Here is a 24,895-nt window from a genome sequence, read left to right as displayed (position 1 = left end):
CACCCGGCGTTGTTGGGACATGACCCATAGAGCTGTATACTTTCTGCAACGGTTATAATGGATACACGAATTTACCGTTTGTGTAGTAGCACAAGATGTGCGAGACAAGTTTCAGCTTGAATATCCCATCAAAACCGTTTCATTTATATTCCGGTACCAATTTGAAGAGAAAAGTGCGTGAACATCGTTGTGAATCAAGAATATGTCGGAACTCAGCTTGGCGCCCCTTTGCTCAAGTCCAACTTGACAACTCTCTCACGCAGCATATCTCGCATATCGCCATTATCATCCATATACTCGGTCAGGTCAAGGGCCTTCATAGCCCATTGCTGACATAGATCCTCATCACCTCTCGCCAAGATATCAATCGCATGATTAAATGTTGTTGCGATGATCCAGTCCAAGTCCTCTGCAGGGAAAGGCTTCTGCATCTGTGATAAATGTTAGCCCTCCCTAAAAATGAACCTCACCAAGAATCTATAGTGATGGGGACCACTTACTTGGCTTCCTTCGCGTGCTATTTGGACTGCTTGTTCCACCACCTGGAAAGCAAGGTTGTCGTCCAGGGGTAGAATAGCTTGGAACATGCATCGCATGTACTTTGCGAGTTGCTGATTGTCAAATTGCTCCAGTGAGAATATCTCATTGATTATAAGCCGCATGGTTCCATATACGACTATTGGAATTAGTTTTCCATGTGCGCTACTAGAAACCAGTCAATACATACCGTTTCCTGAAGCTTCACTCCTTAACAAGCAGTCTCCCATTGCCTTATACATCATCTCATCTTTGCAAATCCGAGCCTTCCTAATGATATGTCTAAGATCGTCCCAACTCTTCAAGCACACGGCACTCTCAAAGTCAAAGACAAAAAGCGTTGACAGCTTGGCCAGGAGGTCGGGATATACCTGAGACTTGGAATCGTTTCGAAAATGAGCGTCAAAAAGGGTGTCGAATTCTGAAATGTGCCGTCTTGTTTCAAGGTACTGCTGCAGCTGTTCATCAACCTTGTCCCCAGTACGAGCCTGGGAGATAAGTGCCGCGGCGACGACAAAGTGACAACGGACGGACATAAGTCGTAGATCAGTATCATCCTCCGAAGGAAGATCGGATGGGTAACAATCCACAAATGCGAGACACGCACGGAAAATGCGGATTAGATACCACAGCCCCCAGACATGACACTTTGTCACACCGATGTTGTATGCGTTCTTTCGAAACCAGTGCAGCTCCGATACTGTGAAGACTCTGCAACCTTGCTCATCCTTTGGTTCCAATTTGGCGTGCTCACCAGCTGTGCGTGTTAGAACGCAATCAAACTTTTGAGAGAGAGCTTACCCCTTTCGAAAATTCGGCAAGTTTCTTCTGCAAGTTCAGGACTTCGGTCTCCTTCACTACCCTCTTGCGACTCAAGCGAGTGTATAAGCCTGATCGTACACCTTAGAATCGATGGCAGATTGATAGTCAAAGAGCCTTCAGCATCAAAGGTTTCGGCCACCGCCTTCAAAGCTTCCAAGGTCATCAGCTTATCGCCGACGTGCTGTGCATCTCTTATACATGCGTATAGTATATCTCGACACTGAGATTTCTCGGCAAATTTGCCCAGGAATTCGACACATTGACGACCCAAGTCATGGTCCCAGTCCAGAAGAGAAACCCTGAACATGAGGTATCTGGTGAGCGGCTCATCCTGGATGCTTCTAGGCATTGAGTGAAATGCAGAAAGTGCAGCTTCTGAATCACTACAAGAAGTAGCGCACAGCACCAGCCTCCTGCTGAACTTGCCCTGACATGCCTCGCCACTATTCGCGAAGATAGAGTGGAGCGCAGCCTGGCACCAAAGCTGGGATTCTTTGTACTGCTTTTTGGAATAACTAGTATCGAGTTTCTTCCAAATGAGCTTCTCTTGTCAGTTACGTGCATGAAAGAGTCTTGAAGTAGTTAGACTGACAGAAAGTGCAGCAGTTGAGGCCTCAACATCACACTGATCAGCTTCTTGAACGAGTTGATCCAGGGTATGGATTAAATCTGCTACGCTCACAGACGCATCTGCTTCCATCGTGCCAATCCAAACTCGCCGGACAATGGCTTTGCCTATCCAATCCATGTTACGGGAAGGCATAAGTTTCCTGAGTAATAACTCATCCATGAGACCTATCGCCAAACGTGGACCTCTCATTCGCAGTTCGCTGATACCATGTAGAAGAAAGTCGAGCCCAGCGTCCGACAGATCTAGCGACCGTATCATACGACGCAGTATACTCGCGCATGCATCGGCGTTGAAGAATTCGCTTGGAGATCGTTGAAGAATCTCGAGTCTCCAATGTAGAACCACTGGCTTGTCCCCGATCTCTGATTCAACATGCGACACTAGATCCTCAGCTTCTTGTAGCCCATCTTGCGACCCTGTGGCGAGCAATGCCTGTATGAGTTCGTGGTGGATGGATATTCGAAGTTCCAGCCCTTCTGTTGAAAGTCTTTCCAGCGCTTGGTCATTTATGAGGCCAAGTGCTCGCCGGAGCCACTTCAAAGCCATTTCATTATCGCCCCTCGACAAGAGGTCGCCCCCAATTTCGTGAAACGTGTCAGCCAAATGTTCAGCAGAAGATGGATCGAGATTGTGTAAGAGGTCACCTGCTTTGGCGTACATGTGCTCCGCAACGTCGAGACGGCCCTGTTTCCACGACTTGACCGGTCAGCAAGTCGTCAGAGATGCTATTTCTCGACTCACTAAAGCACATCGCATGGTCAAATACTCAGCCTCGATCTTTTGCACCTGCACCCTATCTTCAGTGGTCAAGTTGTCGATCTTCTTTAGTCGGTCAATGTAATCCGCAGCTTTGGCCATACTCAGAAGTGCTCCGTCCAGGTCCGATGATTCGACACAAACTCGCGCTAACGTGAGTGACAAGCCCATCACGTATATAATTTCTTCCAAATTATCCCTTCTTTTACCACGTCGATGCTCCCGTGCGAGAGCATGGGCAAGGAAGGCCAGAACCCGAGTACGAACCAGCAGTTGAGTCCTGGAAGCGGACTTCAGGAGGTTGTCCCTCTTTCTCCTTTCTTTGATACATTCGTTCCATAGCTTCCTCCCGATGTCCTTTAGATTCCTGGAGACTTCTAACGGAGGAGCAATGCGGTTCTCCGCAAGAACATTGGCTGTGGTTATGTGATGGTTCAGGTCGGAAAGGAGAACATCGGTCGAGCTCGAGTCACATGAGGTGGGCAACTTGGAAAAGAGATCTGTGGCGAATTCTGTCCCGATACTGCGAGTCAGTAAGATCTGTCACATCCATTCGCTGTTCAATCCTTGCCTATGATTTCCTCGAGCTTTTTGGTGTGGTTAATAGTTGATACTTCAGCCGACGCCATGACAGATGTGAAAAAGGGGAAAGCAGCCGCCTTATATGAGAAGCGGTGTATTTGGAGAATAACGCGATCATCAAGTATACGAACAGAAAGAATAAGGCAAAGAGTACCTTGACCCATAAGATCCTCCTGCATTTACAACCGAGTCATGTGAGCCTGCTGCGGAGCGTTTGTGAGCAGGAGCGATGACAGTGCTCCTTCCAACTGTCCAAAGCCGAAAATCGGATTCCAAAGGTCATAAACCCAAGGACACGGAAGAAAATCATCACCAAGGACTTCTCAAAAGCAAGATAATATTCAAACTGTTGTCTCCTGTCTAACGTAATGCAAATGAATACATACGCTCCGAATCCTTGTATCCAAGCGCCGTTCCCAATTCCGACTATTTTCTTTTTCTTACTAATGTTTGAGGCCTTACAGCACTCATTTGCAAGTGTGGCAACTAATGCTGTGCTTCTTCTCACGAAGCATCATATATTTACAGCATATACATATATCAATACACCCATGGTTATTGTGCTGGTGGGTCATGCGGCAAGAAATTACCAACAATTAGAGCTGGCCTATTCGAATCAGTCAGTATAGGGAGGCAGACGGAGCCCGAGTGACTAATACGTACAGTTTGTGCTCATCTCTTCTGATCATGAACGAGAAACAACATTTCACAACTGGATGCGTTGACCCAGGGGTTGGATTCTTCAGGGAGCAGGCTGTCAAGAGGGTCTCATGTGCCGGATCGAAGGCAATCGTGCCAAACTCTTCCCAGTATCGCACCATTGATTCTTCTGTGAGGATTTCGTGCAACGCGATTTTGCCCTAGAGTAAGCGAACGTTAGCAATCCATTTGCCAACCCCCCTGTGCTTTGGTTGGCACCAAACTATTGTTACGAGGAGGTGTAGGCCAAGCAAGACTTACATCTCTGAGCTGAGCTACTGACACGCCAATCAACTCTGCCATCTCCTTGTTGCCCCTGAAGATTTCACCGGTTCTTCGCCAGCAGCACGCGGGCACTGCCATACTTGCAAACACCCGGTCATAGTCCATGAGCTGTTTCTCAAACCACATCTCAACGTACACAAGTTCTATATCCGTCAAAGCATGTGCCTTTTCTCGAAAAGCGGGCCGGAACCGGGCGATGGTCCTCAGAATCTTTTCTCTTGACGCTGTTGTGATGTGTGAATTGAGATACGCACCCAAGCGAGAATAACCGTTGATGTAATTGAACGGCTTTAGAAGCCCTGCGTCGTACTTGGCCTTGAGCACACGCGCCATCCGCTCCTCTGGCGTGTCGTTGCCTGATGGGTCGGCAGCTTGTAGATAGTATTCGCGAGCCTTGTCGGCGGGCACAACGCTTCCCGGTCGTGGAATGTTCTTACCCTCAACATTCGGAGGGGGTGGCAGCATTGATCCTTCTGTCATGTTTGACATGGTGTTTGAACCACCAGCTCCCATAGAGGTGTTGGCGTTATTTCCAAACCTGGGTAGCATCTCCGACTGGCTCTGGCTCGACCGCTTGAATGCCGGGCTCTGTTGTTCCTCTGGCGGCACACTACCGTCATCGAGTAGACTCGTATGGAGGAAATCGTTGAGAAGATTGAACTCGTGAGTGACTTCTGAGGCAATCATGTAGTTGGGGTGATAGCTGTGCATATCATGAAAATGGTTCTGGGCTGTCATCCACGCATCTTGGAAACCCGCAACTAGTGGCGTGTCAGCGATCTCAGATCAGGAACAGATTTCTGGGCAGCCCCAACCTCAGCCCACCCATCTCCGCTCGTGATTAAAAATTGAAACAAGGGACAGGCCGCTCTCAGGGCAGGACAAAGGGACACAAAACGTACATTGATTCGCGTTACTGTTGCCGTTGTTCAACGCATTGCCCTGCAGGCCCGAGACCTGGCCGGGTTGCACAATGGACAGTGGGCTTCCTTGACCCAGCACTCCCCCAAAAGATTTGGAACCTCGCTGCCTCGTCGTGTCAAACGTTGGGGGAGGTGGGCCCATGGTACTAGAAATCGAGCTACGAGCCATATCGGACTGTGCGTCCGATTCATCAACTACAGAGGGTGCCTGTATGCTCTGGGTGCTCTGAACACTCTTTGCCTTCTTGGAATCGGCATCGCGAGGTTCATCGTGACAGAGATGCCCAATATTCCGTTTAATGCATCTGGTACATGGTCTCTCCTATTCATGGCGTCAGTGACTTGGTTTTGATGGTGTAGAAAGTAAGCCCCTCCCCTGAATAGCCGAACACAACAGCTGCAGCTCAGGTGTCCCAGCATGTTATCAAGACAAGAAGCAGGGGTCGCCTAGGATCGTACTTACAAGATCGCAAGTCATATGCTGGACGCAGGTAGAAAACAGATTGTCAGCTACAGTTCTCTCAAAGCTCACATATGCAAAGTGAAGGGTAAACTAGACGAGATTTGTCTCATAGGCGCCATGTCCACCGCACAATACTTCAGCTAAACAAATGACCTGGCTGCTAAGAACGACTAAAGCTGCTCGAGGTCCAGACAGAACCGATGCGAACGCGCGTCGTTGAACTTGGGGTTAACTTACAGATCGTCGACAATATACGCAAGCTGTAATGAAGCGCCCCAGCGATGTCAGCCCAATGTTTTTCTTGGTTAAGGTAGATAGATGCATGCGCCATGTTGAATCTTGCCCCTGGAATTGGAGTTGATGAGTCGATGGCTTAGCTAGTTGATTGGTCATGATTCAAGATTCTTTCGATCGCAGCTATATCCAGTATCATGACCTTCACTCCCAACCCCAACGCGAACCCCCAGGAGCACATTGCGCAACACCACATCTGGAGCCTGTGCAAGGGAAGATAGTGTCAATACTTAGGAAGACGTACCGTGGTTGACTTTACGTCTCTTTTTCGTAGGGGCCTTATGATTGCTAGAAGCAGTGGCATTCGAGTTCTTGTCGCGATTCACAGCCTTGCCATCGTCGCCTTTGGCAGGCTCCTGCTTAGCGCTCTTGCCCATGGTAGCGGCATTCCGGTCGGTCATTTTGTCTTATGCTCCCATTGGATCTCGAGGTTACGCAAGGCGGCGTCAGGTTCGCAGATCATTTGCGGCTCGCTGCAGCAATCTTGTATGGGTCTACAGCTCAGCCGAAGCGACACGATCCATTCGCACGTTGTCGGCGGCTAGTTGTTGCGATTGCGATTGCTATTTCTGCAGTTCCTGTGCGCGGGTGTCGGTTTGTCGACTGTAGTTTTTCTCTGGGAGAGTCGCGCGCGCGTGAATTGGTCCCGTGGAGGGGGAGGGGAGGAGGAAAGTGGCTGCGCAGGTGGTGTGAGCCGAAACGGTCGAAAGGATGAGGTTTTGAAGGGCACGAGTGAGTGCAACGAGATGCAAAAGATGAATTGATAGCTCAGCAGCCGAGGCTGGCCCGTGAGAGGTAAAACAATGGACACCAGAAGCTTGTAGCCGTCCAAGTTGAAAGAGAAGGTAAAAAGACTTACCAGGACCTGGACGGTGAAGTTTGAGCCAGGCTTAGGCTAAGGCTTAGGCCTGGGGCCGAAATAGGCTGGTCTTGGTTGACCACCTCACGAGCGAAGTGGGCCTTGGATCAGCCAGTTTACGTTGAATATCGTCGTGAAGAGCGTGAAAGAGGATCAATAGTTGTTAAAAGTGATCCGCATTGACATGGGCTTGGTTAAGGTACTGTTAGTCAAGAATTGTAAATGAGAGAATTAGATTTCTCCTCATTTCAAGGACAGAAGAAACAGGCCAGAGCCAAAAGTCAACTGCACCTCCCTCACCCAGGCAGGGCTACCAGCGGGAAGGACTTGCTTCCTGGGGGCTGGGCCTACCTTTTGAAATAGCGGGGTTTAGGGAAGGTGCCAGTGGTCCCCGGTCTCGGTGAACGAGCGGCCGGGGCGGGTCCGGGCGAGTCTCCGTACCGCCGGAGCACAGTCCAGAACTACTATTCCCAAAAGCCTCAAACCTACAGACATACACAAGTTAGTACATTAATCATACCGCTCGATTCATGAGCTTCTAATGTCAAACTAGCTGGCTTCCAATTTAATTGCTTCTAACTGCCGGCAGCCGAGGCAACAGCAGTCAGCCGAAGGATCGTAAGGTATACAGAGTTCATTACCTAGGTACATAGGCATAAGTTGTAATTACGCTATACAGTGTTGCAAGACAAGACGAAAACTGTAATTCGTGCATTTCCCTCCCTTTCTGGGGTGCATACTTCTCAACCTAGGCCATTATATGGAGGGCATATGACTGCTAAAATGGGAGATATACGTCCATATCTAAATAAGACAGACAGGCCTCCAATCGAACTCCAATATCCTCACATCTGTTGACCCCAGCCTCTAATTTCAAAGTCAGGTACAATCCCATTCTCTTGAGCAATCAGACCATCTCACTCCTTTCAAACCATAAAAACAGCCCGTGCACAAATCAGGGACCATGAGCCTTTTCTTGACCATTTCTGACATGATCTTCTAGAGAAGGATCTGGTACGATATTCCAGCCCGCATGCTGACCTTGACCCTCGGTGAAAGAGAATGGCGCTAAATAAACTCACAGCAGGCTGAAACACTTGTCCAAATCGAGTAATAGCTCGTCTGGGGCATCTCTGCGCGTTATTATTCCTTCACTGCAACTCTATGATGTTAATATCACCTCTCACTTTGCACTATATTAATTGCCGCATAGCATCCTTTCCTCGTTTATCTATATCGCTGATGTCATATTGTGAACTTGTTGTTGAAGTACTCATGTAGTTCGTTGCTCTCGTTCCGAATGTCGGCGATTCACGGCTAGCTTCAGTTCATCGTTGACGACTTTGGAAGGTTAGAGATGATTTCGACCAATAGGATTTGATCCATATTCTGTTGGTAACTTCGTTTTACTTGGGCCAAGACGCACGTACATACAACCATCATCAAGGTCAAAGATTCTGCCGTACAACGTGATATTTCATTTTACTCGTAAAGTGTGCCTGCCCATGTCAACCTTAACTCCAATAGTAACAGGTATCCCAAACACCGAAATCCTTGCTAGACCTCATAGTTCCTCCTTGAAAGGTCATGTGTCTGACTAGATCGCAACAAAGAAACTCCTTTCTCCCTCCTTGGGTAAAACTCTTGCCTTGCGCATAATCTCATCCTCACACGCCAATCGGATCCTTTCAGGCGTTGCTGGACTCTCGAGCCGCAGAAGCCCCTCACAAGAGTCATCGCCGATCGTAGCCTTTACTCCGGATTGTGCGCGAGCTGCCTTGAGCGCATCTCGAATAGCGAAGAAGACTGAACTTCCCATGAAGAAAGGCGGTTCACCCACACCACGGCTGCGTTGAATAGTACGTAACTCTTTCCATTCCACATCTTTGAGAAGTGACACGTTGAATGTTTGAGGAATATCTCGGAAACCTGGAATCTTGTATGCGCCAGGACCTCGTGTAAAGAGATGCCCGGCCATGGGACCGTTGCGTAGCCATAATGACTCTTCCATCGTGAAGAGACCAAGACCTTGGATGAACGCACCCTGGATTTGACCATAGTCGATCGCTGGGTTGATAGACTGACCAACATCCATCTTGATATCTGCGCGTATGCAGGTCCATGTTCCAGTCAGTAGATCAAGCTCCACTTCAGCTGCGGCAACTCCCTGAGTGAAGTAGAAGAACATCTTGCCCTTGCCAGTATTCCAGTCATATCCAATTTCGGGCGTCTTGTAGAAGCCTTGGGCAGAAAGGTTGACACGATCGAAGTAAGCAGCATGGGCAAGATCCTTCATGGTCGCCTCTGGGCCCAGCTTCTTTCGATATGGTGCCAGTCGCTCGTTCAGCTGTTCACATGCGTTGAAAATGGCGTATCCGTTCAGATCTGACGAGGCTGAAGCAGCTGTTGCGGAGGCGTTGGCTACCGTATTGGTGGAAGTCTCGGAGATGAAGACATTGTCCAATGGAACACCTAGTGTTTGTGCTGCAATCTGGGTGAGCTTAGTATGCAAGCCTTGTCCCATCTCAGTACCACCGTGGGCCACCAAGACAGAGCCATCGTGATAAATGTGCACCAAAGCGCCAGCCTGATTCAGGAAGAGAGCGGTGAACGAAATACCAAACTTCGTCGGAATCAATGCCAGACCTCTCTTCCGCCACTTGTTCGTTTGATTGAAATCGGTAATGGCATGTCGGCGTGCTTCGTACATCGCCTCTTCCTGCACCTGCTTGTACATCAGGGGAACATGCCAATCTCCAAGACCTTGACCAAAATGAGTCTGGCCGTCCTTCTCGTACAAGTTGATCTGGCGCAGCGCTTCGACGGGCATTCCCAATCGGTCAGCCACCTCCTCCATGTACGACTCTGCGATGAACATGCCCTGAGGTCCGCCAAATCCTCGGAACGCAGTATTGGACATCGTGTTCGTCTTGCACAAGCGTCCTCGAATGTACACATTAGGAATATCGTAGCAACCATCGATATGGGTCATTGCTCGCTCGCATACGGCTGCACTGAGGTCGAATGTCCATCCTGCATTGTTGAAGACATCACAATCCAAAGCTTGGATCTTACCGTCCTTGTTCACTCCGATCTTGTATTTGCCAAGGAAAGGATGGCGTTGTCCGCTTGTAACCATGTCTTCCTCTCGCGACAGCATATATCGGACTGGTCTCTTGGTCTTCTTTGCCGCGAGCGCCAAGATGGAGCTGAGAATCACCGATCGTGACTCCTTTCCTCCGAAACCGCCACCCAGTCGTTTGACACGAACGACAACCTTGTTCGACTGTACATCGCAAACTCGCGAAGCGAATACTTGTCTGATTCAAGGGTTAGTATCTAATACTGGCAGAGCGGAAAAAACAAGACCTACGTTTCGTTGGCGTTCTGGGTACTGGCAAAGATCTCCATCTCTCCATCCTCAGGCTTGGGGACAACCAAGCAAGCATTGGTCTCGAGGTAGAAATGTTCTTGACCACCCATTCTTACTGTTCCAGTGAACACATGGTCACACTCCTTGAAAGCCTTCTCCGTATCTCCCTTCTTGATTTCTCTGTAGAAGTTGTGGTAGCTATCGGCTGCAATAGCATCCTCAATCGAGAGCACAGATGGCAAATCTTCATATTCAACCTTGACTGCTCGGGCAGCCTCCTGAGCTCGCAGAGGAGAAGTCGCCAGAACTAAGGCAATCGGTTGACCCACTGTCAGAACCTTGCCCTCAGCGAAGAAAACCTCGTCAAAGTGAGGTGCACCGAATTTGTTGGCATCAGGGGATGGCATGTCATCCTTATCAACAACATCAACTACTCCCGGAATATCCAAAGCAGCCGAGTAGTCGATAGAGATGATCTTGGCGTGTGCTCGTTTTGAAAGGACATAACAGGCGTGAAGCTCGTTCTTCATAGCAGGAATATCGTCGGTGTATTGCGCCTCGCCTGTTGTTTGCTTGAGGGCAGCCAGATGGGGGTTAGATTTGCCAGTCACTTCCTTCTTGTAAGCCACAGCAGCATCTTCATCGACTGCTCCACTGGACAAGTCTCGCTCAATCTCGTCAATAGCCTCCTTGTCGACCTGCTCCGAGCTTCCATCGAGGATCGTCAGAACGTCATGATAGAATCGGTAGAAGAATCCAAAGGCCAAAGACTTTCGGTAAGACGCCATGCCACCCGGAACACTAAATTGCAAGTCAAAGTCGCGACCAAGTGCGTTCATGGTTCCCTCCAAAGTCTCCAAATCAGAAAACCGCCTGCCAACAAGGTATTCCATAGCTGTTTTGGCAGCAGCCGTCATGGCAGCCATGCCACCATAAATGAGGGCTGCTTCTTGAACGATACCTGCATCATCCAAGCGAACCCGCAGAGCTCCAGTAACAATCGCGATATCGTCATCCTTTCTTTTGGCTTGCTTGTACGCCCTGAAGTATTCGCCCTTGCTTTGAGTGACTGGAATTCGTATCGACGCAATGATCGCATCCTGTGCGAGTGCTGTCTTTCGATAACCTGTAAAGAATTGGGAAACAGGGATCTCTGTCTCCTTGGTGGACGACTTAGCCACTAACACAGCATTCGCAGCCCAGAATACGGGGTTGAGATCTGAGATTGGCGATGCTGTGACCAGGTTACCCGCAGGAGTACCAACGTTTCGAATTTGTCGACCAGCGAAGAACTTGAGCTGCTTGAGCATCGCTTCAAATACCTGTGCGCGTTCCCATCCATAATGAGGGATAGCATGCTCGCAGATACTCTCAAGGTCAGTCAAGACAACATTACCACCAACCTCAAGGTGATCCTCCTTGAAAGTGTACTGCCGCAACTCAGCGATATCGCCAACATAAACCGACACAGGGTATTGCAAAGCCTTAAACTTTGTTTCGATCTGAGTTTCTGTGCTTCCACCGATAATCTTTGCCTGAGGGTGTGCACTCTTGATCCGCAGGAGTTGTTCAACGGTGACAGGGCGATACCACCTCCGTCTCTTGTTTCCGAATGCCAGAGGCCGTAACTCGTGTCTCTTGAGGGCCGGTGGGAAGATAAGTTCTGTGTCTGGGTTATACTCGATGAATCCTGGAGGCGTGAACCTTTTGATAGGTGCATCATCAAGGTTTGCTTTGTCCATACAGCAACCTCCACTGGGTGGACCGTTACCGTTCTCCATGCAGCATCCAGTGCCCCCTGCTTTCTTAAACTTCATACCCGGCTTTTCAACACTGAACGTTTGAGCCGCATCTAGGATAGAACGGTATCCAGTACATCGACACAAGTTGCCATCAAACGCCTCCTCAACATCATCTTTAGAGGGTGAGTCGTTGTTTCGTAGTAAAGCATACAAGCTCATCACAATACCAGGAGTGCAGAAACCACATTGGCTACCATTAGACTTGGCAATGCGCTCCTGAGTTGGATGGGGCTTCTGGGAGCTACCGATACCTTCAACGGTAACGACATGTTTACCGTCTAAACTGACGAGAGGAGCTAGACATGCGTTGACACTGGCATGGTAGATCTTCTTGGTTGTTGGGTTATACTGGCTGACCACGATTGTGCAAGCTCCGCAACCGCCTTCGCCACATCCACTATCATCGTCAGAACCACAACAGAAGGTTTTGGGGGCTGCGATAAGTGCTTACAGTTTTGTCCCTGTGAGGCCAATTCCTCGTAGGTATTCCAAGACTGTGACCTCTGGATCTATGTCGTCCAGAACGACTTTGGTTCCGTTAAGATAGAATCGAAGGGTATCATCGAATTTAGAGGTTAGGGTTGCCAAGGGCTCAGGGTTGGACTCCCTTGTGGGAGATACAGCGCTAGGCGCCATGATAGTGATGAATAAAAGGAATGGGTATCTTGAATGGTTGTTGGGAAGAGAAGAAAAGTCCAAGAGTCAAAAGGGAAAGGATAGAAAGACAACGGGGCCTCTGTGGCTCTTATCAACAAACGAACCGAGGCGTTGTACAGTTGCCCTTAGGTTGTACTGTAGAAGGGATAGAGGGTTCTCGTTCACGAGACGTGGCCGGCAACGGTTAGATAGCGGGTTCAAGTTGAGACTCTTCCCTGCGTCATATTGGCAAAAACAATTGGGCCTTGTGCAACGGCACCTTCCTCTTCCTCACAAGATACCTGTGATAGCAAACCAGTGAGCGAATGAGAATACGGATTGTTGCTGTTTAGGACGTGCCAAGGTTAACTAATCGCCACTGATAAGCCCAAGATTTGCACCCCCGCTCACAGCTACAGCAGCCACTCAGTGCTTGTTCCCTCTGTTGCTTGTGCGGGGAAGAGAGCCTCTACCCCACGATGCAGCTCGCTAACGGCCGGCTCCGCGACCACGATAGGCCAGTTCCACGATCGGGATCCTCCACTTTGACATCGGAGTTCAGAGACAATACCTACGAGTGTTCTGAATATAGCGGTGAACTATGTAGCAGCTGTAGGATAAATCTAGAGAAATACCGTGGTTCTTGTAGTCTTTCTCGGACTCGAAGACATAGCAACACAGACATCCAGATAAGATAAAAAGTGCTTGGCCAACCGGACGATTCCTCACACCCTGGTTGTCGTCTATCTGACAAACTCATGCACATACCAGGAGGCACTGAAATACGAAGCAACTGCACTATAAGGCTCAGAAAATAAACACAACTTCTACAAAGCCCGTCTAATCTAGCCACGATCTGACTCTTTAGCTTTCTTTCCTTCTAACACGCTCTACTCTTGAATGTACTTCTTCAGTCCCCTTAGCCTCTCCTTAGCCTGCTCCAAAATATCATCATTCTTACACACAGCAAATCGGATATAATCCTCCGCCAAGTGCGCATTGTTAGGAGTATAAAACTCTGTGGGAGGAATAGCCGCAACACCAATCTCCTGGATGAGGAACCACGCCAGCTTGAAATCTCGGGGGCGGCTTGCGACGTGAGGAGGAAAGGGGTAATCCTCTGGTAGCTTGACCTTAGCCATGTTGACGAGAAGGAAGTAACCGCCTTCGGGGTATGTCACGGGCAGGTTGAGCTCCTCGAATACCTCGTTGAGACGGTCGACCTTGGCCTTCATCTCCTTGATGGTCTCATCCCAGAAACCATTCTTGTCGGCTTGCTCGAAACCAATGGCGGCAGCTTCTTGAAAGGGGGCGGGTGTTGAGAAGCAGATACGTGTGTGAGCGGCAGTGACGGGCTGGATTAGCTCTGGGGGGCCAATCAACCAACCTGTCAAGTATAAGCAAAATGACATATCTTGGTTACAAACTCATGACCTACCGACACGCCAGCCAGTGGCATAAAAGTTCTTTCCAGCAGATCCAACAGTAAGAGTGAGCTTCTCCACCTCAGGAGAAAGGTTGGCAATTCGAGTAAACGGCACATAGAAAAGACGGTCATAAACTTCATCTGAGAGAATGATAGTCTGGTGCTTGACAGCAAGATCGGCAATCTTTTGTAACTCGTCCTTGTGAAAGACCTTGCCTACAGGGTTGTCTACTTGAGGTCAGCGCTGATATAAGCGGGAAGCTTGTGGTACTCACGGGGAGTGTTGATGACAATCATCTTAGTGCGGGGTGTGAAGGCCTTCTCGAGCTCATCAAAGTCGATCGTCCAGTCTGCGGCCGAAGAGTTCTTTGTAGCTCCTGTCTCTGGAGGGTGAAGGGGAACATAGACGACCTTGCCGCCGGGCATCTGAATGTTGCTGATATATCTGGACCAATGTTAGCTTATCGTCCAATCTGGAATGCAAGGCACTCACTGATCAAAGAATGGCTCAAACACAATAACCTCGTCACCAGGCTCAATAAAACCCATAAATGCACTCAGCATACCCTCATTAGCACCAGTTGTGATGATAATCTCAGACTCAGGGTCCAACTGACGACCCCACAATGGTGAATATGCATCCGCAAGGGCTTTCCTCAACCGCGGTCGTCCCTTAGCAGGCGCATACTGATTGCACTCAACACGGTCCAAAGCCTCTTTGGCAGCGTTAAGAATAAAGTCAGGAGGGTTGTAACCAAAGAAACCCTGGCCCAAGTTCACAATAGGCTGGATAGGTGAAGACGCAGCGGCCTCATTGATCATGGACCTATTTCGGCCGAGTTAGCTTATCGTAGCTTTTCAGGATTTGGAGGGAACTCACCAAACATCCTTCTTCTGGCCCTGGACTCGAGCCGCGGGCTTGAGCTTTTGAGTCTGGTTACTCATGACGCTGACACTACTTGAGAATGATCTTGATAAGTGAAGAGGGATATTGCTTCGGAGTGTAGTCTGGAGCACGGATTGGGAGGGGCGGCTCGGGGTTAATATGGAGCGCAACATCAACAGCGACGAAAGGGTCCCTTTTTCAGTATTAGTCAGATCCCTTGACAACTGTAGCAGAAATCCTCACGTACAATTCTCCCACTGAGAGGAATCACGCCTTGACAATTGGATCAATAGCAGTCTTTCTCTCCGCAGGTAGCTTGTATCTCAACGGTTGCGACATCGCCGTAACCGGGAGCGATAAGTGATGACTAATAACTTTTGTGGGGGGTTAATTCTCCTACTAATCGCGTCATTAGCTCCAATGATGAGCACTGAAATTGGTTTATTAGGATTGGCTCGATAACTCGATGCGAGGTTGTGTTCTGGCACTTGATGCTGTAGAATGCATCGGGTTTGTTCCGACAATAAGCCCTTCTATCCCTTGCTGCCCGCTCTTCTTCAGCATAGCGAGACCGGAGCGTTCTACTACCAGTCGTAAAAGTACCATAGTACGACATGGACCTCCATACAGATAGCCGTGACAAGGGTCGACTTACATACGGCTCATAGTTCTGATGCCGATAATGCTTCATGAGGAACTGAAACGACTTCAGCTAACAACTCGTCGCTATCACAAACACTACACTCAAATCAGTAACTTCAATATCAATGACTTTATTGAGTTGAGATATCACTTAAAGTACGAGAACATATTGCTATACAAGTCCCATCCTGTACTACTCCGTAGTTACATTCGCCTTTCTCTGTCCATATTCAATCTCTGCCATGTCACTCCAACATTTCCCATCCATGAACTCTTGATTCAACTCGGCGACAGATAAACCCCCAAAAGACAAGACAGTTTTCTCTACCAGAACACCAAAGGCTGGAAGCCCTCGGGAGACTTCAGCTCCTCGACAAAATTGGGGCGAGCCTCTAGACGCTCAGCCGTCAGCCTCACCAGCTCAGAAGCGGTGATTCGCTTCTCGTGATCCCATTCAAGTAGCCGTAACAGGATCTTGACTAAGTCATTGCCAGGATTTAGCGTGTTCAAGATTTGTGCGTGGGTGACGCACTTTCGCGGATAGAGTTTCTCCTGCTTCACAAGATAACAAGGCCACTGGGCCATCATTCCGAGAAGTGAGATTCCGAGCGCCCAAATGTCATCGCTCTTACCGGAGTGTCTCCAGTACTTCTCGATGTAAGGCGACCAGTAGGAGCGGGTTCCGTGAGGTCGTTTGTGCCGGTCAATATGCTCGACCTTCATGACTTCTGCGCAGTCGCCGACGACAACATCGACAGGAGACCAGGATCGTATGATGATGTTGCGTGGTTTGATATCTCCATGGAAGAGTCCTTTCCCATGAAGATACTCGACGGCTTGCCCAACCTGGAGCATGACTTGCAAGGTGTCTTTGCCTTTGAGACCTGCAGGGTTGTCATGAATTTTGTCTTGAAGACTGCCCCCAGCACAGAGCTCCATGACGAGGACGCTGGCGGCTGGGTTGTGCTTGTCCTCACAGTAGTCGATGAACTTGACAATCTGGGACTACATAAATATATGGTCAGTAATGAGATTCAATACTATAGTACGGAAAGACTCACGTGGTTCAGTCTAGTCAAGTTTCTGGCTTCCTTTCGTAGGTGATCGGCGTACTCAGGAGAGACCTTGCCGGCGAACAGGCCGCCGGTTTTGACGTTGAGTACCTTGTAGACGTTGGCATATGCACCTCGGCCCAGTCGAGTTCCTCGACGATAGGAGCAGGTAGGGAACTCTTTCTGAGGGACAAGGGATGCTCGGACATCCTCGTCGGTCCAAGCGGTGATGCTCATGGTGAATGATGCTGTTGTATTTCGCACGAGCCTTGATAGTTTTGAAGGTTAGAAAGTTTTGAAGGTGAGGATGAAAGAAGGGAAACAAGTTGATGAACCCATATCGAAGAAGTAAATACATGAATGCTCGGATCACAATGTAGTGTAACCACTGCCAGTGGTTGTGCGTCACAGAGATGAGAGGACAGTGTCAACTGTTCATTGCCTGCCACTGCAAGAACAACCAATAAATCTCGTTTATGCCTTGAGAACTGCCACTGGAACATGGAGTAAGCGAATTCACCTGGACGTTGAATTGGCGCATGGTGAGGCGATACGGTGACATTGTTCCCTTGCACAGAAATCTAATATAATTCTTGTGGCAGAGCAATGTTTCAAGTGACTCCCCCAAACTGCACACCTAACTAGACCATTTTCATTGGGCAACGTCACACCAGAGCCTGGTATCAAGATATATACCATTAAAAAATGGACTACTTGTCACCGATTATTTCGACTCTTGCGGACTTGTTGCAGAGCTGGACAGGGGATGGGCAGGTAGCTTCATGATATGGGGGCTAACTCTATATCCTGTATTCTCCTGTGCCTCTATTCTGCCGACGTTGGCTTACCCACATGGAATCCGAAGAGGCTCTAATAAATTGCGTTTTTCTACAGTGTCTCTAAAGAAAAACTTCATTGCTTCCTTTGAATTCAGAGACTCCAGCTAGAGTATGTCGCTCAAATTTTAGAAGAATTCGCTGATGCATACCTAAGGTATATGCTAAACTCCCCTACTTTGATGTCTTTCGCTTATTATTCTTTCTCTCATTGTCAGAAGAACCGAAGTACCCTTGGCCCCCTGATTCGCGCCTGAAGACGATTCCCTAGCCATGCTAGCTAAGCAAGCAAAAATTGAATATTGCCCCTGATGAACTCGAGATACCTACCCCGGTAGGTAAGCAGGAGAGACGAATTCAAAATGAAAATGCCTTCCAAGAGAATCGATAAATTGGAGGGATCTGAATTATCCGGGTTCGTGATGGGATGGATTACTGAGAGGTTAGACTGAATGGAGTCAAGATACTACAGACACAGTGGTACTCACAGCACGTGATGAACGACATTATTACCCATGAAGTGATTATACAGCGTACAAGCTGGGTATCCATTGTTGGTCGTTTCTTTCGAAGTCGGCTCGATTGGCTGCAAGTAGGAGACCCGTTGGTTCGAAGTTTAAAGGGGAGCTCAGAGACTCGCTATTGACGAATTCTTGGTATTTGTATTAATAAGAGTGTTTTCAGAGCTTGTTAATGATTGTAATTCTAGTTCCTGAGACCGGTTGGTAATTCGTTTGATAGTCAAGAAAAGATGTAAGAGATGGATGCATTGTGACGATGTGTGGCCTCGGGGAGAAAGACACATCAAACCTTGATTAGGTGCCAAAATAAAATCGACAAACGACACCCTAAACTTAGGTAGGTAGGTATGCTAACTTCCGTAAGTATTTTTGCCACTTAGGGTCGAGGTCTTGAGTTTTCTTGCCTCCCCTACCTAAGGAAGGTAGGTACTTACTTATCTGAGGTTGAGAAAGGGTGAGGGAGCTCTTTCCTAGAAGCAGCGCCCGAATAAGACCTTCTTTACATATAATAGATTCTGAGTCCAGAGAAGGTGCTTCCTAGGAAGACACGTCGTAATTGTAAGTGCTGTCTTGTTGCTAGGTAAGTGCCTGCCACAAGAAGTCTATCATATTGGATGCTTTGGTATACAATGTGACAAAACCACTGCATTGCCCCTACTTTCGCCGAGACTTAATCATGCATGGTATGAAACGTGATTGCCAGGCTCTGATGACATGTTATTCAAAGAAGTGGTCTACTAAGTCAGGTGTCAGGTGTGTGGTTTCGGTAGTCACTCAAAATATTTCTCGGAAACCAAGCTAGGTACTATGTATTGATGCATATCTCTGATGCATCATCATTATGCCTATCATTGAAACTCCACACGGATTGAGGCCACTTGTTCAGTTGGACCTTAAGGTTCAAGGCAGCAGCTGTGTGATCTGCTGAGACTTAACATTAAAGTTATTGTGTGTGTGTGTGTGTGTGTTTTTTTTTTTTGGGCGTGGTGTATGACACCTTACATTATGTTGTGTTGAAAATAAACACCTTATTTTGTTATAGTGCTTTGAGGCCTTTGGCTTTACTTCGCGTATTGCTATGTAGGCGTTTTAACTTTTAAATCATTGAAACTCCGTTGACTTTCTGGCGTTTTTAAGAGCGCCTGTCGTGCACCTGATACTACATAAACACACTCTCCTTCGTCATGCGCCTTAACCTGATCGTCATATATCACTCCATGTCCCTCAACTCCCATTTGCCTGATGCGTATCATAAACACTGAAATCCGTAAACGCCTTCCCATGGTTCCAAAGGTAGTTGCTAAAATTGAAGAGGGTATTCGGATACATAGCCCAGAGCAGTTCGTGTCGGTGACAGCTCAGACTGTTTCGTCGCGACGGGCTATTGTACGTATGCTCGCCATAAGTCGATCCATGAATTCCATAGATTCACCTCCAGGAACGTCTGCAAACTCTTGTTGTCCGGAAGAGGTGCTCGTCGCCAGCGCAGTTGTATCGATTGCGTGTACCAAGTTTGAACCCGTAGATGTCAACTTGCTATCCTGGAAAGGTGAAGCACCCTGCTGTTGTGTTGAGGCTGAGGCTGAACCTTGCGAAGAGATCTGAGCAACGCCCGGCAACCGCGGAATTGGAATGGGGGTCTTGGAAACCTTAGTCCCAAGATTTTGATTGTTCAAAGGCTGTCCATTCGACAATGTCTGCTGAGGTGCCCGGATCGGTTCTGCAGGCTTGGGCGTAGCAGGTGAGCCTTTGCTCTCGGATTGTTGCAAGATCGGCTTTCCGGCGGCAACGGGAGCAGGGGTCTTAGACGTAGGCGCCATCGAAGCCAGAAAGTTTGCAGGCAACGGTACTGGCGACTCTTTCGGGGGTATCTGGATTGGCTGTTCAGCCGACCCTTCATTCCTATCGAGAATTCCAGGTACTTACCTTGTATTCCTTAAAAATCGTCCCAATCTTAGGTTTACTGCTCTGGTTAGGGGGCTGGGCAGTCTGTGGGGACTTCTGCTGAGGCTTTTCTTCAGCCTTTTGCGGAGGCTTCTGCGGAGGCCTCTGCTGGGGCTTCGGGGTCGACTTTTGCGGCTGCGCCTGTGGCTGCACCTGTGGCTGCATTGGTGCCTGTACTTGTGCTTGTGTCGGTGCATGCGTTTGCACAGGCATAGGGGGCAAATACTGTTGTTTTATCGCAGGCCGAGGAAACTGGCTGAAGCTGGGGGTGCCAGTTCCTGGAGATGGCGTGGGCACTTGCTTCAAGTTCGGTTGTTGGCTGATCCGAAGCTGGCTCTCAGGAGACGCATGGTGGCCATGCGCCGGAGGATGGTGGTGTAGAGGCTGGTAGGCGCCGAAATTCTGACTGCTCTGGAATCTATTATCTTTGATGGTACCGTTGAGATACGCATCCTTGTTGGCCATAATATGAGCCCTGAAGTTGCCCTCGTATCCGTTGGTGAAGCCTCCCCAAGCAGCATATGGCGTCCGGTACTTAGTCGAGTCCCTATAGAGGTTAGCAAAGGACCAATGTGTTAAGTAGATAATACGTACCTGTTATGGTTGACCTGAAAAAAGGGATACTTTTGGAATATAGATACATCTGCCTGCAAAGCCACTCTTGCTTGCTGTGCCTGGTGGTGGTTTGCAGGTGCTGGAGCCTGGTATGGTTGTGGATAGGGATGGGCTACTCCAGGATGACTAGGGGTTGGTGCAGGAAGGGCAGAGGTATATCTTCCGTGCCACTGGTTCTGCTGATAATGTGGCAATGCGTTCGCAGAACTCTGCACCCTGGGTGTGCTTCCGGGAGGTGTATAGGCGGGTGATTGCCTAGCCTCGAACTTTTGAGCAGAGTAGGCGGGAGCGGCTTGTTGTCCCGAAAGTGTAGGTTGTGCATATGGATAACGATAGTTCCCGGGCTGTTGCTGGACTGGAACGGGCGAAGGGGCAGCTGGTGTGAATCTTTGAGTGGTGAAGTTGCCCATCGCAGGGTAATTGTTAGAAGCAGGGGTTCGTGGCTTGTACATATATGGCTTGTCGAGTCGTGCTGCAGGATAAGGCGCGGCGGGCTGGTATGCTTGCCGTGGAGGATATGCTGGAACCGGCCTTGGGGGCTTGACAGGTTTGGGAACTGTCGATAGGAAATTACCCCTCGGATTATGACGTGGGTTGCTAGGATCTTCAGTGAATTGGGCGCGGGCTTCTGTCGATGTCTTAGGCAAATAATACCAAATTTGGTCGGGTTTGCAGAAATCGATCTTGACTTGTTCTTTGTTTCCGACAGGGTGGCTGTTGAATTCGGCCCAAGTACAGCCTTCAACGAAAGGATCATCCTTCTGGGGCTTGCCGTCATGAAGTCGTTTTGTTTTGAGCTTCTCCTTGGCCTTCTGGGACGCAGGCATCGGAATGGCCTTTGCCGATGCCTTTGGCAGGCGATAATCGGCTGGGTCGGGTACCAGTAGCCATTTCCATTCGACTTCGAGGCGGTCACTGCAAGCGGTTAGTTTGGATTTGACGACATCGAGTTTCTGATAGATTCTAGCATACCCATTTGGCAAGATGTCAATAAGCAACGTTTGCTCATCGTGTCGGTTTTCAACCACGACACCAGCAAAGATGTCGCCCTTGAAGTATTGCAACTGGCAGGTCTCGCCAGGCTGAAGCTTTAAAGCTGCCGTTCGGACTCGTGAGTCAGTCTCCAACGCATCTCCATCAAGCTTCCTATCTCGCTTCGTCCGATGGTATCGACAACTGAACTCGAAGGCTTGCTCCTTGTATTCTGTGCCATCTTCACCGAAGACTGGGATTTCTTCTTCTTCGACGAAAACACCGGCTGCGGCTGCGCATGTTGCATGATAAGCCCGGGCGCATCTCTTTTGGGAACATTGGAAGCAAGCGCCCTGTTTGGAACGGCAGTAGAGACACTTAAGTTCGAATCGATCTTTGTGGATTTCAGACACATTGACGACAGTCTCCTGTCCGTCGATTGTTTCGGTATACGTCTCTGGCAGATAGTGCGCACAAAGTCGATGAGCTCTTCGACCATCATCTGTGAGCAATAGATCGGCCGATGGAGTGTCGTTAGGGCAGAGGCAGCAGGGTGGCTCGGCTTTCGATTTGAGACGAAGTCTGATCTTCTTGACCTTGCCTCCCTTCTCGCCAGGTGCACGCTTTCGCTTGCGGCCAGCCAGTCTGAACTTGACACCAGAGCCAGAAGGTGGTGTTGGCATGCCACCTTGTTCATCTTCGTCATCTTCCTCGTCGTCCTCGGTTTCTTCATATTCTGTTTCTTCTCCACGTAATTTGCGCTCGATGTCGTAGACATTAATCCAGACACTGTCTTGCGCTTCGGCACACTCGCACTTTTTGGCGATTTTACCGATGTCTAGCCAAGAATCGAGTGCGAAATTGACAGCCTCGGCACAGTTGTAGCCCAGGTTGTAACCAGAATGGTATCCATATGGATAGGTCACGACGAACTCTCCAGGGTAAGATACGCATTTGTTGACAGTGATGTTATAATGCGACTTCAAATGCTGAGGCGAGATGAGGAATCCTTTGTGGCGAAGAAACTGATCACATGCCTTAGCATCTGTAGGCCAGATATTCTTCATCGCAGCCTCGAACCGGCGGGCATCGGCTTGGGAGATACTGTACCACTGCTTGGGAGCACCAAAGTGAAGGTAGTTGATACTGTAAAGATCAACATCTTCAAGATGCCAAGCAAATGTTGCTTTCCACATGCCAAGGTAGAGATAAGCTGTGTTGACTCCTGGAACCTTTTCGCCCAAGACATCCAAAAGGTTAGGCAGCTTGTTTAAATTCCACTGTTCGGTGGATTCGTCAAAAAGCGTACCCATCAGATCAGCGCCGTAGAGGGGAGGTGCATAGGTAAGGGTCTTCCAATAAGCCCTCTCAAGTTCCTCGCAGCGTTCAGGGGTATACTCGGATATGTCCATCTTGTAATCCCAGTCTTTAAAAGCAGCTTCATCGATCATAGCGGATCCCTCTCGGCGACTGTATTTGCGGCGGGCCGAGACTGTTTGTGTCTTGGTTCTTGCCTGTCGGAGACCACCCATGCGACCAACAGTAGGTTCATAATCCTCCTCAACCTCTTCACCAGGATCCTTCTCTACTGACTCGACAGGTTTATCCTCAGTCTCAGCAACCTCTGGCTTGGGTGAGACCGGAGTCATAGGTCGGTCTTCATTATCATCCGCTTGTTCTTGCTTGAGCCGCTTCCCTCTACCTCCTCGCTTGGCAGGTCGTCCCCTACCTCTCTTCTTAGGGGTCGAAGGATCAGCAGGTTTAGCCACAGTCGCGGTTGCAGCCCGAGTTCGTGTTTTAGGCTTCTCGGCATTGGCGCGTCGCTCACCACGTCTAGCCGGGGGCTGGTGTTCGCTCTGGTCGCATAGCTGGCGCCACTGGGGCAGGTTATAGGATCGTCCGTGAAGGATGTTGACTTGGCGATAGGTTCCATTGGATCCCATAATATCTTGCTTGATCGGCTCTCGAACTTTAACCTGCTTCACAAGGTCGTCGAGTTTGGGAAGGGCGTCTTTCCATTCTTGCGGGGGGATAACTTTAATGATGCCGGATTTCATTCCATAGCTATCGACGGCTTCCATCTAGGGTATATGTTAGCGACGGAAACGAGGGAACTTGCGGTCGACGTACGAAGCGCTTGAAGTCCTTGAACTGGTGCATGGTAGGCTTAAAGATAGGAACAGCACCAGACCAGGAATCTGGCAGGACCTCTCCAATGTCAATGTCTTCGTCGGCATCTTCCTTCTTATCGTCGCTGTTGACATTTTCGCCAGAAGAAACAGGCTGCGGTGGATCGCTCAGGATGGGTTCGTCTTCAAGATCGCTCAACTCAGACTCAGAATCTGAACCATCAGACTTCGCCGTGTTGTTGCTATCGGGAGGCGAATGCAAAAAGGTAGCGCCAGGTTGAGCGGTCGTAGGGTTTTTGGTGTTGGTATCGACAGGCGCAGTCGTGACGACCGTATCGTGAGAATGTGGTGTAGCAGCGACAGCAATGCCAGCGTCGATCAACGTGGACGTCGACTCCGACATGGTGGGCGATCACGTCGCAATCAGCGACGGTGCCATTGAGGGAGGAATTCTAAATTTCGGATCCGTTTCTCGCTGCGGCGTAGTACAGACGATTGAGAATATCGATGCGGCGAAAAGAATTAATTACTCCGTCAAGAGATTTTCGCGCTGAAGTGTTGAGTATGACGGACGAAAAGGGCGTGAGCGCAGACTTGGAAGGTGGTACAGTGGGTGAGAACCTGAGTCTGAGTGGCAGGGTAGGTACAGTTTACTGAAGTTGGTGGTCAGAAAGGCAGGTGATGCGGATAGAATTGTTAGCGGACGAATGAGAAGGCTCGCTTAAAAGTATCTTCTGAGCTTATCCTCGGTAGGCGGTACCTGTAGGCCACGTACTGTGCTAAGATTTCAACCTGGCCTAAATGCAAGCGGAAGAAACAGGGCAGGGAGGTACCCCCAAAAAAGGGCCCGCTAAACACGCATCATTCGATTTCGGAGGGTTCCATCATCATCGCAAACCGCCCCCTTTTTACAAACGAATCAACTTCTTTTTTTTTTGGGTGTTAGGCATAAGCAGGGTGAAATATCCGAATGACTATCGATTATCGATTATTGAATTATCAAATATCACAAAGGATGATGGTCTTTTGTTTGGATACTTAAAAACGACAGACTTGTTCTGTTTTCAAGAAGCACACATAGGCTTTGTTGTGTATTGTTTAAAGATCTTCATCTGATGCAGCTTGATCAGATTGATAAGATTAGCATCTGAAACTCAGGACCCAAAAGCTGGGGACATCGTCCACTACCGATTATCCTGGCCTGGCTTTG

General features: G+C 49.0%; 5 protein-coding genes across 5 annotated transcripts; all 5 read right to left on the bottom strand.

Moving 5' to 3' along the window:
- Positions 1 to 212: 212 nt before the first annotated feature.
- Positions 213 to 6,393, bottom strand: FOBCDRAFT_124799 (meiosis protein SPO22/ZIP4 like-domain-containing protein; the record flags this gene model as incomplete). The annotated part of the gene is made up of 13 exons (XM_059607784.1): positions 213 to 431; positions 501 to 676; positions 728 to 1,294; positions 1,339 to 1,861; positions 1,952 to 2,686; positions 2,732 to 3,269; positions 3,715 to 3,771; positions 3,992 to 4,188; positions 4,289 to 5,073; positions 5,215 to 5,557; positions 5,699 to 5,716; positions 5,936 to 5,958; positions 6,237 to 6,393. The coding sequence occupies 13 exons, from the start codon at positions 6,391 to 6,393 to the stop codon at positions 213 to 215; spliced, it is 4,338 nt and encodes a 1,445-aa protein (XP_059463940.1).
- A 1,790-nt stretch (positions 6,394 to 8,183) lies between these two features.
- Positions 8,184 to 12,994, bottom strand: FOBCDRAFT_314703 (molybdopterin binding aldehyde oxidase/xanthine dehydrogenase). Its single transcript, XM_031194585.3, has 3 exons — positions 12,478 to 12,994; positions 10,225 to 12,423; positions 8,184 to 10,171 (listed from the first exon to the last, which is right to left on the bottom strand). Exons 1-3 carry the CDS (start codon positions 12,660 to 12,662, stop codon positions 8,449 to 8,451), a joined length of 4,107 nt encoding a protein of 1,368 aa, XP_031029323.2. The 5' UTR covers positions 12,663 to 12,994; the 3' UTR covers positions 8,184 to 8,448.
- Positions 12,995 to 13,238: 244 nt separating this feature from the next.
- On the bottom strand, positions 13,239 to 15,331 carry FOBCDRAFT_213257 (pyridoxal phosphate-dependent transferase). The gene is made up of 6 exons (XM_054702962.2): positions 15,222 to 15,331; positions 14,969 to 15,167; positions 14,582 to 14,914; positions 14,364 to 14,533; positions 14,101 to 14,316; positions 13,239 to 14,049 (listed from the first exon to the last, which is right to left on the bottom strand). The coding sequence occupies exons 2-6, from the start codon at positions 15,145 to 15,147 to the stop codon at positions 13,553 to 13,555; spliced, it is 1,395 nt and encodes a 464-aa protein (XP_054558937.2). The 5' UTR covers positions 15,148 to 15,167; positions 15,222 to 15,331; the 3' UTR covers positions 13,239 to 13,552.
- A 609-nt stretch (positions 15,332 to 15,940) lies between these two features.
- On the bottom strand, positions 15,941 to 16,905 carry FOBCDRAFT_268000 (kinase-like domain-containing protein; the record flags this gene model as incomplete). The annotated part of the gene is made up of 2 exons (XM_031194582.2): positions 15,941 to 16,621; positions 16,678 to 16,905. 2 exons carry the CDS (start codon positions 16,903 to 16,905, stop codon positions 15,941 to 15,943), a joined length of 909 nt encoding a protein of 302 aa, XP_031029320.2.
- A 2,151-nt stretch (positions 16,906 to 19,056) lies between these two features.
- Positions 19,057 to 24,317, bottom strand: FOBCDRAFT_213253 (uncharacterized protein). The gene is made up of 5 exons (XM_059609355.1): positions 23,687 to 24,317; positions 21,557 to 23,637; positions 20,564 to 21,499; positions 19,952 to 20,516; positions 19,057 to 19,896 (listed from the first exon to the last, which is right to left on the bottom strand). Exons 1-5 carry the CDS (start codon positions 24,086 to 24,088, stop codon positions 19,384 to 19,386), a joined length of 4,497 nt encoding a protein of 1,498 aa, XP_059463939.1. The 5' UTR covers positions 24,089 to 24,317; the 3' UTR covers positions 19,057 to 19,383.
- Positions 24,318 to 24,895: the final 578 nt, after the last annotated feature.

This window comes from Fusarium oxysporum, chromosome I (genome assembly GCF_013085055.1).
Source record: "Fusarium oxysporum Fo47 chromosome I, complete sequence".
NCBI lineage: Eukaryota > Fungi > Ascomycota > Sordariomycetes > Hypocreales > Nectriaceae > Fusarium > Fusarium oxysporum.
Note: the sequence above shows the minus strand (reverse complement) of the source record. Positions and strands in the feature narration are given on the sequence as shown.

What these genes read in the sequence shown, in the direction of transcription:
- FOBCDRAFT_213253 (XM_059609355.1), bottom strand. Translation starts at nt 24,088, where the DNA reads ATGTCGGAGTCGACGTCCACGTTGATCGACGCTGGCATTGCTGTCGCT. An exon ending in TCAAGGACTTCAAGCGCTTC is followed by an intron (nt 23,638 to 23,686) that starts GTACGTCGACCG and finishes CATATACCCTAG; the next exon opens with ATGGAAGCCGTCGATAGCTA. An exon ending in CGATTTTTAAGGAATACAAG is followed by an intron (nt 19,897 to 19,951) that starts GTAAGTACCTGG and finishes CAGCCAATCCAG; the next exon opens with ATACCCCCGAAAGAGTCGCC.
- FOBCDRAFT_213257 (XM_054702962.2), bottom strand. Translation starts at nt 15,147, where the DNA reads ATGTTGCGCTCCATATTAACCCCGAGCCGCCCCTCCCAATCCGTGCTC. An exon ending in GGCCAGAAGAAGGATGTTTG is followed by an intron (nt 14,915 to 14,968) that starts GTGAGTTCCCTC and finishes CGGCCGAAATAG; the next exon opens with GTCCATGATCAATGAGGCCG. An exon ending in TTTGAGCCATTCTTTGATCA is followed by an intron (nt 14,534 to 14,581) that starts GTGAGTGCCTTG and finishes ACATTGGTCCAG; the next exon opens with ATATATCAGCAACATTCAGA.
- FOBCDRAFT_314703 (XM_031194585.3), bottom strand. Translation starts at nt 12,662, where the DNA reads ATGGCGCCTAGCGCTGTATCTCCCACAAGGGAGTCCAACCCTGAGCCC. An exon ending in GGCCTCACAGGGACAAAACT is followed by an intron (nt 12,424 to 12,477) that starts GTAAGCACTTAT and finishes TGACGATGATAG; the next exon opens with TGGATGTGGCGAAGGCGGTT. An exon ending in ACCCAGAACGCCAACGAAAC is followed by an intron (nt 10,172 to 10,224) that starts GTAGGTCTTGTT and finishes CCCTTGAATCAG; the next exon opens with ACAAGTATTCGCTTCGCGAG.